This window comes from Dasypus novemcinctus, chromosome 16 (assembly GCF_030445035.2).
Source record: "Dasypus novemcinctus isolate mDasNov1 chromosome 16, mDasNov1.1.hap2, whole genome shotgun sequence".
Lineage (NCBI taxonomy): Eukaryota > Metazoa > Chordata > Mammalia > Cingulata > Dasypodidae > Dasypus > Dasypus novemcinctus.
Genome location: NC_080688.1, coordinates 39,361,741 through 39,379,905, shown reverse-complemented (window position 1 = coordinate 39,379,905; position 18,165 = coordinate 39,361,741). Strand labels below are relative to the sequence as shown.

General features: G+C 41.1%; 1 protein-coding gene across 1 annotated transcript in view; it reads right to left on the bottom strand.

Annotated features, from left to right (window-relative positions):
• The window catches only part of LAMA3 (laminin subunit alpha 3), a 273,948-nt gene that overhangs the window by 70,462 nt on the left and 185,321 nt on the right, over positions 1–18,165 (bottom strand). The window contains exons 38-40 of the mRNA XM_058277557.1: positions 9,262–9,492; positions 5,236–5,349; positions 449–558 (exon numbers count right to left, since the gene is read on the bottom strand). Coding sequence (XP_058133540.1) covers positions 449–558; positions 5,236–5,349; positions 9,262–9,492 — 455 coding nt within the window. The remainder of the gene's footprint in view (positions 1–448; positions 559–5,235; positions 5,350–9,261; positions 9,493–18,165) is intronic.

The window sequence follows — 18,165 nt, the reverse complement described above, 5'->3', positions numbered from 1 at the left end:
TAGGTAATAATAGCCCAGGAGGTCAGAGACTGTGCCAGTCTACTTTACTTTGGTTTCCCCAGCATCAAGCGAGGGCTGAGTCCTGGCCCCGGGATGGGCACTCAATAAATAACCGTTTAATCACTGAATGAGGAGCAAAAGAAAATGCCCAGAGAACTATACCTTGGGAAAGACTGATTTGGTTTGTTTGATTTTTGCATTTTTGTTCCTTTTTTTCAATGGGAGAGCTTTTTTGAGATAGAATTCACATACCATACAATGCACCCACGTAAAGTGTACACATTTTTAGGAAATTGACATAACTGAGCAACCATCACTATAATCAATTTTAGAACACTTACGCTACCCCAGAAAGAAACCCAGGCCCATTAGCAGTCACTTTTCATTTCCATACCCCCCCTCCCCAACTTCCCCAGTCCAAGGCAGCCACTAAGAGCTTCTATAGTACCTGCTCGTGTGAGGACATGGGCAGACCCTACAGGCTCCGTGGACGGCATTCCCGTAGTAACCCTCTTTACAACGCTCGCAGTGCTCCCCAGCCGTGTAGTGCTGACAATTCTTGGAACAGAACAAACGGTACAATTAATAGCAGCCTAATACATTTTGAGTTGTCATCTTATTCATATTTTCTCACATAGTTACAACTCCAGGCCTCTGCCTCTGTATGGTGCTATCAGTTCCGTTGAACATATGAATGTTTCACAGAAATATTTTTCCTGTCTCTCCAACTATCATTTGTGCTAGAAAAAAAGTCTAAGTGCCCTTCACTAGTGGGTGTGAAATAGTGGAGAAAGACTGGCTGGATTCAAATTCTGCTCTAGCATTTAGTGGATGCAGAATCTTGGGCAAGTTTCTTCACCTTTGAGCCTCACTGCTTTTCATTTGATGTGTGATTTATTTACAAGTCTGACTTTCTTAAAATGTCCAGTTAGAAATATATACCCACTTTCCAAGTTTGTTAGGAGACTTTAAAAAAAAAAAAAAAAGTCAAATAGGCCCTTGGCAAATGTAGATTCCCTTCCCTCTTTCTCTTAGAATTGCTTCTACAAAAATTAATTTCATTTTTCTCATAATTCATGTAACAATGATATACTAAAAAGCATTGCAATGGAAATAGGTTTTTAACACATAGAATTTGCTAAAACAATAAAAAGTTGAATATTATTTTAAAAAGCACTCAACTTAATCCCAATTTCCCAAAGAAGCAAGAAATTAGTTTTAGCTAAGACTTTGTTTATGTAAATCCAATTATTTTTCAAGTCTAAGTTAATGTCTAAAAGAGGTTATTTGGAACAGAGCAGTCTGCTGGGATACAGCCTAGAGGACTGTGTTTGTATGTTTTTTTGTGGAATTTTTAGCCCAATATGATCTTTGGCTTTATTCTAGTAATATAGACCTAAATGCAGAAAGAAGAGCCAAGAAAACTTCCCTTGCTGTGGGAATTTGATAACTAAGAGATTCTTTATGTTAATCATATAGACTGGAATCATTATAATTTTTTTAAATTTGCTTCTGTGTTTTACTTCTGTATGTAGAGGTGGTGCTTGAGTAGGAAAAGTTAATAAATGTGAATTTGTAAATAATATCTAAAACCAGGTTGGGTAAAACAATATACATATATATACACCATCAGGCACAGTGCTCTTCAGAACTGGGAAGACAGCCCATCGATCATAAATGTTGACAGCGTGTTCAGATTAAACAAATCAATCCCTCATGAATCCCCGAATAACTGAGAATTGCATCATCTACTAAGATATTAAAAGATATTTTTCTATTTATCCAGATATTAAAATTGTGCTATAATGCCAAAGGATTAGTAAGAATTTCAGAAAATCATGTTGGCCTTTGAAGAAGGATGTGCCTCATGTGTCAATATCTGATCTTCACCAGAAAGTTCACCCTGACCCAAATCCTTCCCTGCTTCCTAAAATATGAATCCTTGTTCAATTTTTTTCCTTCAGGTTCTGCCACTGTGCAGATTCACGCTGCCATGATCAGGTCCACAGAGCAGTGGAGGTTGGGGGAGGCACTGATGAAAGCCTTGGCCTGAACCTAGCTCAGCTGCTCTGTCTCTGTCACAAAACATCCAGTTCTTCATGAGTAATCATTTTCCCCTCTGCTTTAGTCTTCTTTCCTTTTTAACTCCAAATGGCAACTTCAAAGAAGAATCTGCCTGGATACACACATTTTAGTCCTATGTCTACCTCGTTCTGAGGCTGAAAATACTGGCAAACAAGACGCATGTGACAAAACAAGAATTGCACTGGTCATCTGTATTCTACTAAAAAGTACTCTGAGCGAGGGTCTCCTCAAGGGCAAGAGTGTTCCAAAGGACGCTGGGGCAAGGCGAGAAGAGGGTGGAAGGGCTCAGAACCTGGGTTGTTTGATGAAGTCCCGTACAAGGTTCTGAAAGCTCCTCCCTCCCCGTTGAGAATTCCTACCCCAGAAGCTGTCTTTGTCAGTCCCACCAACTTGAGGCATCTGCCTGTCGAGTTTCCTAGTGTTTTATGTTGAACCCCAGAAGTGAATTAATGCCAGAGAAGCCCTTATCCACTCCCACGGCTTGTGCCCTCCTACTTCCATTTACCAGCTCCCATCTACAGGGCACTTACTAGAGGCCAAGCCATGCTGGGGCTGGGGATGCAACGATGGTCAGTCCCCTGCCTCGGGGGGTGGCTATGACCAGGTAAATGGACAGCCACAGTGTAATGCAGTACATGCGATGGCCAAGTGTCCAGTGTCCCCAAAGAGCAACAAGGAGAGGCAGCTGACCTTTCAGGTGCCTCCTTGAGTGATGCTGTCCAGATGAAGAGTATCAGGAGAGGAACAAGCTGGGGAGAAGGGTGTGCCAGGCACAGGAACAGTGATCATGGAACCTCAGAGCGTGGGACTAGCACGGTGACACGTGTGGGGACGTGAGCGACTGGTATCACTGACGGGTGAAGTCAAGGCCAGGCAGGGTAAGCCCAAGTCAAGGCAGCCCCAGCAGCTGTGCTAAGAGCGTCATGGGCTTCCGTCTGTGCGCCTCAGCCACCACAGGAGGGTTTTAAACAGGGAGCCCCGAGTCAGCTGTGAATTTCAGAGAAGTCATTCTGGAGACATTGGGGACAATGGACTTAGGTGGCAGGGAATGAAAATAAGAACAATCAAAGATAGAGGATGGGAAGAGAAAGAGGACAGGACACAGGGATGGAAAGGAAGATGAGGCTACAGTGACAGAGACAGTAGAGGCAAGAGAAATGGGAGTAGGGGATAAAGAGGAAATATGAGAAAGCAGAGGAAGGGGAAGGAGAGGCCAGGTCCTCAGTGGGGCAGGGGAGCCCCGTCCCTGCCATCCCTCTGGTGGCAGTGCCTGCCTCAGGGACCACCTGATACTCCTGCCCTGTCCCCAGGGAAGGCATGATGACTGCTTTACTCACAGGAGTCTGGCTCCTTTCCTTTTTAAGCATCAGAGTTTATCCTTAAAATGACATGGACATGTGCCCATATGTGAAGTCCTTATATGCTAGAAATTGACCTTGGACCTTTAGAGGTAGAGGTCAGTTTACAGAGGAATCAGCCTGGTAGCACATTGGGCATTTGAAGGAATCGGGTTTCCTCAGGAGAAACAACGTGTGGGCCAACACACGATGGCCATGGCTGAGAGCAGCGTCACCTCCCAGTCCTTGCCAGTGAGCAGATACAATGGAGCCTGGCTCTGCGCGTGCATGTGTGTGTGCTTGTATGCAGGTGTACATATGTGTGTGTGAGTGAGTGTGTGCATGTGTGTACATGAGTGTACATGCGTGCATGTGTGTCATTCCCCACTTACAGCAAGCCTCTTGAGAGCAGGGACTAAGTCTTATGACTTTAACCCAGCATGTAGCTTGGTACTTGGAACAATAGCAGGTGCACAGTAAGGGTTTCCTGAAAGGATAGTTTCTACACAGGACAAGTGAAGACAGAGCTTTGAAGAAAAGGAAACAGAAAAGAAAATCTTCTTGTTTAATTAAAACTCATGAATGATGACTCTCACTAGTCATCCTTTCACTGGGTAAATGGCTACAGAGAAAATCCCCTTTCTTCTTTGGAAACTTTGGTAGGATGGACTAGACATCCAGGAATAGTTCAGTGATAAATATATATTTTAAATGAGAACCATCTACTTGTGTTGCACATGACATACACTAAGGAAGATTAACTGTTACGTAGGAATACTTTATGAGCTGAAAAATAATATTCCCCAAGGTCTTTTATTTTTGAACTTATAAGGCTAAAATGCTACAAGACATTCTATCAACAACCAATTCTTGCCCTGGCCTGTCCCATCTTGCCAAGGAAGCAGTCCCTGGGACATGCTGAACTGGTTCAATTCAGTCTAGGAACTCAAAAGAGCTGAAACACACTCTGCAGCACACTACAAAGGAAATCTGTGCCAGAGGAAGTTGTTCCAGAGAGTACAACACAACCGGGGCTCTCTATGGTTGGAAGCCACCACGCTCTCGCCTTCTCTTGGAACTTCTCCACCTAACTGAGGGAGACCCTGCCTGCAGGGAGAACTCCGACAAAAGGAAAAAGGAAGCAGAATTTTTAAAAAGGTTCTGCTTCAGAATGCAAAAGAAAAATTCCCTAGGAATCTGATTTTATGTGGGAGAATTCTCTAAAATATTCCCCAAATAGATTGTTTTCCAGTGGATAAACCACAGACCTCAAGCTGTGTGGAAGCGAGAGGTGAGGGAGCTTTCCTTCCCCAGCACCCTCCCCCCACCTGCCTTTCCCACACACCCACTTGGTCTTGGCTGCAGTGAAAGGTTTATGTGCTACTATTGAACACGGCCTTACACCTTCTGAGCATTATCTTCTCCCCTGGTTGCTTCCTTGGGCTATGGCTCCTCTGACATCACCAAGGCCCACCCTGCCGCAACCTCCTGCCACCCCAACAAAATTGGGGCCCAAGGTAAGGGCTCTGATGGATAATACACTGGCAATAGTTAAGTCCCACAAATCAACTTATTAATGTCATTTAACAAAGTAGAGATTTAGAGGTTAAAGAGCAATTTAATTGTTCAGACAGATGTTCTCTTCTGGAGGGAAAAATGAAGTGTAAATGAGTTCAGTCTGAGCCCTCCACACTCACATGACAACTTCCACTTAGGGTTTCATAGGAGATACGACATGGTGTCTCGGGGCATGTTAGGGGAAATGGGGAGAAATGATTTCCGGCAGGTAACATTCGAGCATTGATTTACTCACAATACATATTCCTGAGCCATCCTGGCATCGATTTGAATGTCCATTGCAATTGCAGGGAACACACCGTCCTGCATATAAGCTATTGCTATCCCGATAGTATCCAGGACTGCAACCCTATTAAAAAAAAAAAAAAAGCATTTGGACAATAGAAAGAAAGAAAATAACTATTATCTCAAACATGCAACAATCCTGACAATGAAATACTCGCTTTTAAAAATCTTCTTCCCTTCATTCTGTGTGTGGATTTCTAATTCTGAACACTAGCCAGGTCCACCTGCATTTTTGTCAGGTTCTGTTTTGGTTGCAGGGGTTGTAGTGTGAGATATGTGGTGGGGAAACCAGAGAAAGGGGGGGAGTGGTGGATGGAAGTGGGGCTCCTCCCCTTCTCACAACCCAATTGTTTGGAGGTGGAGTAGAGTGGGCTGGGCCAAGTGGTGAGCATAAAGAGAGTCAGAAAGTTAGTCCTTAGATATGAACTCAGTGTCCTTGGGGATAGAACAACTAGCAAATCACTTCAAGGTCAAGTCCCTTGGGAAGCCATTTCCTCTCCAACTGTAGGTCTGGCGGCAGATGGTGCACGGAGCTAGTCAGACGGTGAAGGAGAAGGTAGACTCACTTCCCTTCCCTGTCACTTGCTACCCTGTGAGGAACCCAAGAGTGGGGACAAGCTTGAGTTCTCATCCAAGGCTATTCCTAGAAATTGTGTCTATTTGGTCCATACTAAAAACACGAAGACCCAGCTGAAAGAAGGCTCCTTAGGTTTGGTCTTACTTTCTTGTTCAGTATTGTTTTGATTATTCCTATCTCCTGAACGTTGTCTATTTCCAGTGTAATACAAATGATCATTTTTTATACCAGTGAAAAGAATAATTTTCTTTTGATGAACTGATATAAAAAAGGATTCTAGTTAAGAAAGACTCCAGTAGGAAAAAAACAATTTTTCTTGTATCAACCACTAAAACTATTTAGATTTCTGTCTTTAAAGAGAATCATAATATTTTATTGTGGCAGAGCTAATCTAATCAGATATCATCATCAGTTTCTTTACTCATCTCCTATATGCCCTATTTAAAACATCAGGAGGAATTACCATTTAAGATAAAAGACTATTTAATCCTCTTTAAATGGTACTTTGAAGCTATGGGCAATGGAAACCTTGAAATGAATGGTACAGCCTCTGTCATTCATGGCTGTGAAGGTCTCTACCTGGTCAAGTGGGAAAGCAGAAGGAGCCAGCCTGACAGGGCGGGAGGCAGAAGCCACAGGAGCAAACCAGAGTGAACTATCCCAGGTACTATTAGAAGCTTCTTCTGCAGTTACCAATGACTCCAAATTACACACAATAACAAGACCATGATTTCCAATATAGTGTTCACTTAAGCCATTAGGAGCCATGTTTAGGCAAAAGAACACATGGCAAAAAAGACTCAGATTATTTTATGTCTTATACAAATAGGCTTGTAAAAAGGCGAATTGAAGTGTGAAAGGAATGTTCTTTGGCTGGAAGCAGGACTGTAACCATATATCTGATGTGATTGCATCTACAATCTCAAATTATAAGTGGCAAGCACCTTATAATTATCACCATATACATATTACCATATTACATACTCATAAATAATCGTATTTGGCAAAGAACAAATTATCAAAAAAAATAAAGGGTTAGCTTATGACAACATGCCTAAGGAAAAGCTTTATAGTTAAACATTCCTTTAATCCATGCTGATTAAAAGTAAAATCTCAATTTGCTTTTGAATAAAACAAGAAAAATATCCTCTGCAAAGATTATGTGTCATATGACTCTCAGAGCATTTGTCAATTGTCAAAATATAATCATTTTCTCAATAAAGCAAGCAAACACCAATATTTTACATAAAATTCAGGTCTCATATTCAGATTATATTGAAAACTTACTCTCTAAATGAAAATGAATGTGTTTTATATTATTTCAGTAAAGGAGTTTTCTAATTCAAAATATTTGTGATAATTCTTCATGGTAATTTTTCTAGTAAACGTTTGTAGTGCAGAAGATAAAAATATGTCCCTAGGTTTCAGGACTATTTCAACTGCCACAGGGTCTCTTTATCTATAAGTGTACATGTAGCACCCAGGAAGCTTAAAGAAAGAGAGCAGAGCTTACAAATTTTAATGCCTGGAAAATTGAAGCACACCTTTTAAGTATTATGCAAGCTTTATCTCATTACTTTTCTTAAGCATGGTTTCCACTGATTCTCATGTTTTATTTTCTGGGTTATTTTTCTTCCAAGCAGAATTTGGAAACCTATTGGCAGTAGACTCCTTTGTCCCAGGGCTTGGTTAACTCTCTAAAGGGCACAGACTTTCACAGCGTATTAACATCCGCCAAGCACCCAAACTCTTAACTGTCTCGGCACTTCTAGGTGGGCTGAGGTTTATGGGGCTTGTGGTTAACAGCTCAGGGAGAGATTTGTCAGGTCCTGTAATAAACACTGCCAGTCAAAGCATCAACCCCCCCAACTCACCCATTCACTCTGTAAATCACTCCAACTTAAAATGTCACAAAGCTAGGAAGCCTTCCCCATCCCAAAACAAAATTTAAAAGGGACATTACCTGGCTGGGTCTAAACTCGACATAGCTTGCTTGTAGCTGACTTTGATCAGGAGGCTGGAGCAACGGCACCCTTTGCTGCTGCATATTGTATCCCAGGCACTGGCCCAGGGCTGCCCCTAAGAGCCACAGCCATCCTGCCCTGGGGGCCGCCCTCCTCGGTGCGGGGGGCATCCTGCTCTGTCCTGCTGGCTGCGTAGGAACTCCAGCCTCTTCCTCTTATACCTGCCCTTCCTGCTCAGTGCCCAGGCCTGCCTGACTCAGGGGAGGAAGGCAGTCTGCGGCAGGGCCCCACCTTTAAACTTCACACATGAGTCAGCCCGTGGAGCACTCAGAACAGTCCCGGAGGTAAGCGCACCGCTCTGTAATTCCCGCAGGTGGGGCAGGCATCACCTTCCACCCACCTCGCCTGGCAGACAGCGCTAGGTTAGAGCCGCAGTAAATCACAGGCTGAATCACCGCAGCAAGTACGCCCTAGGGGAAAGGGTGTAATCCAGAGGTTCCCACCTTCCTTTGGGCTATGGATTTTAATCAGGTTAGAAAAGGAGCTAAAGAAGGGGGGAGAAAGGAGGCCATTCACAAACTAAACGCTACAAGACTGATCCCCCAGAAAACCATGGCAGGTAAGATATTTGCAAGTAAAAAAAAAAAGAAAGGGGGGAGGAAGGAGGATGTGGGAGGAATAAGAAACTATTTTTAATGCCAAAAAAAGGAAGAAAAATGAAAAAGAAAGAAACTCCTGTGCAGATCACCTTGGGATTTTCTGCTGTCAAGAAGTTAAAGAAGAAAATGAAGAGGTTTAATAATTCTACATACATTGGGTGTATGGAATACATGGTGAAATACTTATTACTGCCTAATAATTGTTTTAATCATTGTACTTTTTCTTTTCTTTCTTTAGGAAAAGAGCAAATTTAAAGTTTGGGAATTAAAGGCTATCATTTTATGGACAATTTAATCAATTGAGAACGAGTCCGACAGACGGGGCTTAACCAACAAGGAGCTGCTGCGAGCTAGAAAACTGGAACTCAGTTTCCCCAGGCAGAGTCCAGGACATTCTTGGAATTCAGCTTGGTTTGGGGGCGTGAGGGTAGCAGGAGGCCCTGGTTTGGGGAAAGGCATAAGGACCCTTGTCTAGTCTTGGGAAATGGCTGAGTCTAGTCCTGGGATGCTGACGGGCAGGCTCCTTCCCACTTCTCAGAAAGTCCTGATTTCTACCGTCTCCCCGACCTACGGAAGCATCGAGGCTTTCCTGTGCATTCTGAGCACTTGTTGTTTCTTTTTCATATTTAACACCTAAAGGCAGCCAGGTATAAGGTAAGCTACAGCCCAGCAGAAACTTGTACAATGGACAGAGTGCCCCAAACTGTCTGGCCCTGTTGAGCAGCCAGCCCTGGAAGTCCCCTGGGGGGAATTTATGGCAAAGGAATATTTCTCACCTGGCATGAGTCACCAGCATACTCAGGGGGGCAGGAACACTTCTCCACGCGCTGGGCTCTCCTGCCCCTTCCCGTGTCGGAGGCCTCCTCCAGCCCCACCTCGCCCAGGGTTAGCCGCTGCGTCTCCGTGAAATAGAGGCCTCGGATGCGCACGCCTTCCAGTCTAGACAGCAGCGCCATCAGCTCTTCCCTGGACACCGGGGCACGGCTGCCTGCATGTCTGAAGTTTCCCTACAGGGAAAACAGAAAGCAGATGGCTCCCTCAGGCCGCCTCACTTCCAGGGATATGAAAGAGGCAGACCCCGGGAATCAATCAGAGAAACACATCTGAATCACCTGAGGAAGAGATAAACCACCACGGGTGGGTACTCGGCGTATTTACATGAAGAAGTCTGTGGTGTGTCATTCCCCAGAAAGGAGAGCACCAAGAGAAGGGCCAAAAGTAAAAATAAAGAAGACAGCAAATAAGAAGTGAAAAAAGCGTTTCCCCAATGTTATATACGTATTTCTTTTTTTTTAATTGACTTTGTAATAATATTACATTAAAAATACATATATATGAGGTCCCATTCAACCCCACCACCCCCACCCCACCTCTCCCCCCCCCAGCAACACTCCTTCCCATCATCATGACACATCCATTGCATTTGGCAAGTACATCTTTGGGCACCTCTGCACCTCATGGTCAATGGTCCACATCATGGCCCATACTCTCCCCCATTCCATCCAGTGGGCCCTGTGAGGATTTACAATGTCCGGTGATTGCCCCTGAAGCACCATCCAGGGCAGCTCCATGTCCCAAAGACGCCTCCACCTCTCATCTCTTCCTGCCTTTCCCCATACCCATCAGCCATCATGTCCACTTTTCTCAATCCAATGCCACCTTTTCTATGTGGACATTGGATTGGTTGTGTCCATTGCACCTCTATGTCAAGAGGAGGCTCAGATTCCACATGGATGCTGGATGCAATCCTCCCACTTTCAGTTGTAATCACTTATACTTATTTCTAAATGCACTTTTGTCTGTGCAAACTTAAGGCGAGTGGAAAAGAGAGAGGAAAGAAAGGCACTTGGTACTGAATGAGCCATACAGCTCAGATAATTCATTACCTGGGCATAACTGTGGTAGAAAGTACATTTTTTCTTGCACACTCACTCATATTATTTTATTTCAATAAAAGCAGCATTATGAAAACTTTCATGAATTGATGTTGATTGTTCACAGTGTAGGAAGCCCCCTAGAGAAGTGAATGGTTCCTATCTTGGCCATGGATTAAAACTTTGGAATGACTTCAAGCAGTGGCCTTAGAATCAATTAGCAGAGCTTCTGTTGACTGCTGTCCTCCTGCTAGCTCCTCTTTCTTGCCTAGGGCCATTCACCTCTGCCTTTCCTACACTGGAGGTACAGGTAGGTATTGTAATCCCCTGCTGAAGGCAGGACTTCTGTCTCTAGTTGCTTGGTGTGGTTAAGAGTAGGGCACTAGAACACATACTCTATAACTTTGTGACCTTGGAAACATTGCTTAACCTAATAATTAGAAAGATGATAATGAAGTACTACTAGCCAACAATTATCGAGCTCTTCTTACCAAGCATTGTTTTATGGATTCTACATGCTATCTCATCAAATCCCCACAATCACTCTACATGGTAGGTACTGTAATTATGACCCCAATTTTATAAATGAGAAAGAACACTGAGCATAGAGAAGTTAGTTAACGTGCGCAAAGTCACAACTGGTGAGTGCTATAACCAGGATTCAAACCTCAGTGAACCCATTCAACAGCCTGCACTTTTAACCTTTATATTCTGTTGCCTCCTTTAAACTCAGTTTCCATATCTCTTAAGTGGGTATAGTAATACCTAATCTCTCAGGGTTATAATGACATTAAAGTAAATTAAATGATATATTGATATAAAGTGTTTTAGCACGGTTCATACAGAAGACATTCAGTAAATGGTAGCCATTATTATGATCATATAAAAAATAATATATAACTACAATTTTAATATACATTTTTAACAGCTTGAGGCACAATTTATATACAATACTATTCATTCATGTGTATAATTCAATGACATTCAGTAAATTTACAAAGATGTGCAACAATTACCATGGTTTAGTTTTAAAACTTTTCCATCACCCCAAATAGAAACCTTCTATTTGTAGTGACTGTTTATTCCAACCTCTAATCCCAGGAAACCACTAATCTATTTTCTGTCTCTGTGGATTTGCCTATGATGGACATATTAAAATTCTTTTTGCTTTGTTTTTGTTTTTTATTCTTTTTTCTATGATGGACATTTCATATAAATACAAACAATTCTAATACTATACAAAACTCTCCTCCTATACAGCTCCCTCTCTCCCCTTTTATATTGTTGCAAATTATATCTTAATGTATTGTATGTCCATAGCTATAGCTTCATAAACATAGTTTCATGCATTTGCTTTTAAGTTATATAGGAAGAGAAAGAGGAGTTACGAACCCAAAACCCAATAACACTGGCTTTTGTATTTACCTATGTAGTAAACTTTACCATTGCTCTTCGTTTCTTTGTATCGCAGTGAGTTACTGTCCAGTGTCCTTTCATTTGCGCTTGATGGACTCCCTTTAGCACTTCTTGTAGGGGAGGTCTAGAAGTGATGATCTCCCTCAGCTTTTGTTTATCTAGTAATGTCCTAATTTCTCCTTCATTTTTGTAGAATAGCTTTTCTCTTTCAGCACTTTAAATGTCACCCAGCCACCTTCTAGTCTCTTTGATATCTGCTGAGAAACTAGCTATTAATTTTATTGAGTATCCCTTGTATGTGATGAAGTGGTTCTCTCTTGCTGTTCCCAAGATTGTTTGTCTTTCAGCATTTTGACTATGATGTGTTATATGCGTGGATCTCTTTGCATTTATCCTAGTAAGGGTTTACTGAGCTTCTTGGATATGTAGATTAGTGATTTGTTTTGAATCAAATTTGGGAAGTTTTCACCCATGATTTCTTCCAATATTACTGTATCGCTTTCCTCTCCTTCTGAAATTCCCATTATTTGTATATTGGTATACTTAACAGTGTCCCACAGGTCTCTGGGGCTCTGTTCATTTTCATTCATTCTTTTTTTTTCTATTCTTCAGACTGGATAATCTCAATTGAACTATTTTCAAGTTTGCTGATTCTCTCTTCTGCCCACTCAAATCTTTTGTTGAGTCCATCCAGTGAATTTTTCATTTCAGTTACTATACTTTTCAACTCTAGGATTTGTTTCGTTCTTTTTTCATAATTTATATATCTTTGTTGACATTCTCTATTTGGTGAAACACTGTTCTCAAACTTTCCTTCTTTAAACATGGTATCATTTAATTCTTTGAACATATTTTAAATAGATGATTTAAAGTCTTTGTCTAGTAAATTCAGTGTCTGGGCTTCGTCAAGGACAATTTCTATTGCTTACTTTTTTCCCTGTGTATAGACCATACTTTCTTGTTTCTTTGCATGCCTCATAATTTTTTTTGTTGAAAATTAGACATTTAAAATAATAAAATATGACAACTCTGGAAATCAGATACTCTTTCCTCCCTAGACTTTATTGTTGCTGCTGTTTGTTGTTCTTTAGTGATATTAAGTGAATTCATTCTAATGCTGTAAAGTTGACATTCTTTTTCCTGTATGGTCATTCAAGTCTCTGCTTGGTTAGCTCAATGATGAGCTAGTGGCTGGACAGAGATTTCCTTAAATGCCTAGAACATTTGCACTTAAAACCCATGATATATAAGGAGACGCTATAACTCAACAATAAAAAGACACATGACCCAATTAAAAGATGGGCAAGAGACTTGAATAGACTTCTGTCCAAAGAAGAAATACAAATGGTTAAAAAAAATCATGAAAAAATGTTCAATTTCAGTAGTGATTAGGGAAATGCAAATCAAGTTTGAAACTATAATGTTGAGAAAACTCTTTAGAAAATATTATAAGGAAGGATTACCTGTTTAAGGTGCTTAAGGGGGGGGGGGGCATCTGACACAGGGGCAGGCTTTTAGGGAGTGTGTGAGTGCTCATCTTGTCATAGTGTGTTATATCATTGGGTGGAGACCCATACAATAATTGGGAAGGTGTACCAACATCCTGGCGAGGCCTGCTGTTCTGAAATAGAGGGAATAGTGTCTCTCTTGAGAATTGGTGGCTCCCAATGGGGAAGGACAGTCTCCTATGTCAAGCCCTCAGCATTGTTGCAGGTAACTGTGAATCTGGTCCTTCAAGCAGTAAAGATTGGTTGTCACTGTGGGCCCTGAGGGGAGGGGAAGAGAGGAATAGAATAGATGGAAACAGGGTAACTGGGGGGCAATGAAAGTGTTCCACAAGATCATGCAATGATGGATATAGAACACATTAAATTACACCAAAAATGTATAAAAGTCTATAGGCTAAAATGTAAACCATAATGTAAAATATAAGGTAACTAAAAATTCAGAAAATTGTACAGTTTAAAATATAAACCATAATGTAAACCAAAATGGAACCATGTTTCATAGTTTTGTTTCAATATCTGTACATCAGCTGCAGCAAATATAACATGAACATGTAAAAAGATCACTGCTGGGGAAGGGGAAAAAGGGTTTAATATGTTGGATATACGGGAGTCCACTGTATTGTATATGTGACTTTACTGTGATCAAAAACTTTTTTGAGGACAAATTAAAAATTAGAAGAAAAAGAAAGAAAGAAATGATGTAGACACTGAAGAAGAAATGAAAGAAATTGCCTTGCCACTATACATTCAGGGTAACACCTATGACAGTGATGAAAGGTAAAATGTCAAAAACAAAGTTTTATGATACTTTTTCATTTTTTAATACCCCAATTTATTTTTCCTTTATTTTAGTTTTTCTAAATTATTATTATATTCTATTTCTAATCTTTAAACCTATCACTACTATTTCATTTTCCTGTTAATTGAATTTGGAAATATATTAGTCTTCATTTTTTAAGAAGTTTTGGACCACAGAGGGGTTCAACTATGGTAGGGGAGGAACGCTGGTGTGAGGTGTTATTGATGGGGGACACATGGTTGGGAGGGTGTTCTCCAGGGCATGTATATAGGATACATAAAAATGTTCAGGTATATGTTGGGTATTTTCATACTAGTTACAGTTACAAATGACAACTGAGGGAGTACTTAGTTCTTAGCCAGGGGAGCTCTGTCACACGCCCCAATGGAACAGCAACAATCCCCCAAGTGCAAGGGCAAAGACCAGTGAAGAAGGACAGTCCAATGATGAGCCCTTGATACTGATGATTATGCTTATGAGCCTGTGTGCCTGAAATTTGAACAAGAGCCAGAGCTGCAGGATACCTAAGAGTTACCTCATGAGAGCCTCCATGTTGCTCAAATGTGTTCACTATCTAAGCCAAACTCAGCATATAAATGCATTACCTTCCCTCCACCGTGGGACATGATTCCCGGGGATGAGCCTCCCTGGTGCCAAGGGATTACTACCAATCACTAACTGGTGATGCAACTAGAAAAAGACCTTGAATAAAAGGGGGAAATGGTAAAGACAAATGAGTTTATATGGCTAAGAGTCTTCAAAAAAGAGTCGGGAGGTCATCAGAAGGGTCACACTTACACACGCCTCAGCAGGATCCCAGAAAGAGCCAAAGTAGATACAACCCCAGGTACTGGTGCTCCTGAAGGCTATGGAGGCACACAGGTTCTTTGATCATGGCAGTTGACTCTGGAGTTCAGTGCCTTGTCAGTGGGCCCTTCTTTGGAATTTGTGTTCCTGAGTGTGATGGAGTTGGACTCAGATGTGAACTTTCTACACATGCCTCTTCTGTCACTTTTACTGAACCTGTGACTGGTGCTGCAGTTGGTGTATACCCAGGAGACTTCAGTCTCTGGACTGGTCATGTACTAGCTGGGCCCTGAACCTCAACAGAGTTGCATCTCCTACTCTCTGGTTTGTTGGACTTCCACAGATCAGCTAACAGGGTTGTGAAGATGGTCAGCCACACCAGGGAACTGAGAATGCCTACCACTCCAAGCAGGAGAATTGCATCCATCAACCATTTGGGATCTAAGCCCCCCTCTCAATAATTAGACATCACCAATCCACGGTCCACAGAATGGAGGAATAAAATATGGATTAGAGTGGACTTTTTGGTATTCTACTATAGGACTATTGTGACTAGTAACGGAAGAAACTGCAGCATTGATCTGGAGAAAGTGGCCATGGTAGTTGCTCAGGGCAGGGAGAGGGAAGAAGAGATGAGACGTGGGGATATTTTTGGGACTTGGAGTTGTCCTAAATGATATTGTAGGGACAGATGCTGGACATTATATATCATGCCATAACCCACTGAATTGACTAGGGGAGAGTGTAAACTACAATGTAAACTAAAATCCATGCAGTGCAGCAATGCTCCAAAATGTATTCACCAAATGCAATGAATGTGCTACTATGATGAAAGAGATTGTTGATATGGGAGGAATGGGGGTGTGGGGTATGTGGGAACCTCTTACATTTTTTAATGCAACACTTTTTGTGATCTATGTATCTTTAAAAAAAAAAAAGACAATTTAATTTTAAAAAAACTACAATGAGATATCATTTCACACCAATCAGAAAGGCCACTATTAAAAAGACAGAAAGGGAAGCGGACTTGGCTCAATGGATGGGGCATCTGCCTACCACATGGGAGGTCCGCAGTTCAAACCTCAAGCCTCCTTGACCTGTGTTTAGCTGGCCCACACACATGCTGATGTACACAAGGAGTGCCATGCCACGCAGAGGTGTCCCCCGCATATGGGAGCCTCACTTACAAGGAGTGCACCCGTAAGGAGAGCCACCCAGCGCGAAAGAAAGTGCAGCCTGCCCAGGAATGGCATCGCACACATGGAAAGCTGACACAGCAAGATGATGCAACAAAAAGAAACACAGATTCCTGGTGCAGCTGATAAAGATAGAAGCAATCACAGAAGAACACACAGCAAATGGACACAGAAAGCAAACAACTGGGGGGTGGGGGGAGGGGAGAGAAATAAATAAAAAATAAATCTTAAAACAAAAAGGCAGAACTACAAGTGTTGGAGAGGATGTGGAGAGATAGAAGCACTTATTCATGGTTGGTTAGTGGGAATATAGAATGGTAGAGCCATCATGGAGGACTGTTCAGCAGTTACTGAAGAAGTTGAATATAGGTTTGTCATGTAACCCAGCAATACCAGAACTGAGAAGAACTGAGAGCAGTGACAGGAACAGACAACTGCAACCAATGTTCATAGTGGCATTATTCATGATTGCCAAAAGTTGGAGACAACCCCAGTGTCCATCAACCAATGAATCAATAAGCAACTGTGGTGCATTCACATGATGCGGTTTTATGCAGCTGTAAGAAGAAATAAAGGCATAAAGCATATCACAACATGGATGAACCTAGAGGACATTATGTTTAGTGAAGCAAGCCAGACACAAAAGGACAAACACTGTATGACTGCACTATGAACTAAATATATTGTGTAATCTCATGGAATTAATAACTTGAATATGGGTCACCAGAAAATAGAATGAGATTAAGAATGGAAAGCTGAGGGTTAACTTGTACAGAAGGATGTGTGTAAAAAGGATGTGTGTTAATCTTTGAAAATGAATAGAAAAGGTGAAAGCCTAACACAATGTTTGTAACTAGTAGTACTATTAAGGGGTAATGAAAGTGGTTCAAAGGGAAAGTCTAAGGTGATGTATGTTACTAAAAGGAAAGTTAAAAAATATAACATAGGACTGTACAGCATAGTAAAACTGCATGAGAAATATGCATATGGGTAAAACTGCATATATAAGACTGTCTTTCTTTGAAACTTAACAGATGTATGTTAATACCACAAGATGTTAATATCAGACCAAAAAAACAAAACAAAACAAAAAACACATTATGCTAAGTGAAAGAAATCAGACATACACAAAAAAATGCCTGTTTTATTTCCATTCAGAATCTGTCCTTGCCCCAAGCAGGAGCTGTTCTATCATGATAATTATAATAACTCTTACTATAACCTTTAAAATCAGACTGGTTAGTCCTGATGCCCAAATATTTAGGTCATAAAAATCTGGATCAAGGCTTCTGTTGTGCCTGAAAACCAACGGGGAATTAAAAACATTATAAGGTTCACTCATTCTCTTTTACTTTATAACCAGTTCCATTAAGAAGGCTTAAATGCTGTAATCTTAACTTCTAAGATTTAAGAGTTAAATAGGACATGCAGAAATGTTAAAATATGTCTCTATATTCAAGGGATGTGAAAAAGCATCACCTTGTGGAACTGGACAGTTTTTAATAATTAATATGGAATATGATTTTAAAGGAATCATTGTAACCAAATAGGATTATCATGCCTTCCTTTATTTAGTTATATTACTCTTATTTCCTTTGATGTAAGACATTTTCATGGTTCTTCTATGAAAGCCTTTCCATCCATCCCTCCACCCATCCATTCATTCTTCCATCCACCCATCTATCCCTCCAACCCACCATCAGTCTATCCTGGATATTCACTGGGTCTCAGGTAAACCTAATGGTAGGAGGGAGTGATAACATAGAATTTATACTCTACGGGTTCATAGGACAAAGATAATTAACTGTAAAAAAAGAGAGACCATACTAATCATCATAAAGATAGTATAAACAAAGCCCTTTGAGGGTCAAAATATTTATCTTTATAACTTACATTATTTTATTTTATATTGTATTATTTATTTTAAATTCAGTGGGATAAAATTAGTTAAAAGTCATGATTTTTTTTTGAAACAACTAAATTGCAGACAAAAAGAATCATCGAAAACCATTTTAGGTCATGATGACATAACACACCTCCTGGAAAAGTCTCCCCTCAGAAACAAATAACAGGGAAACGG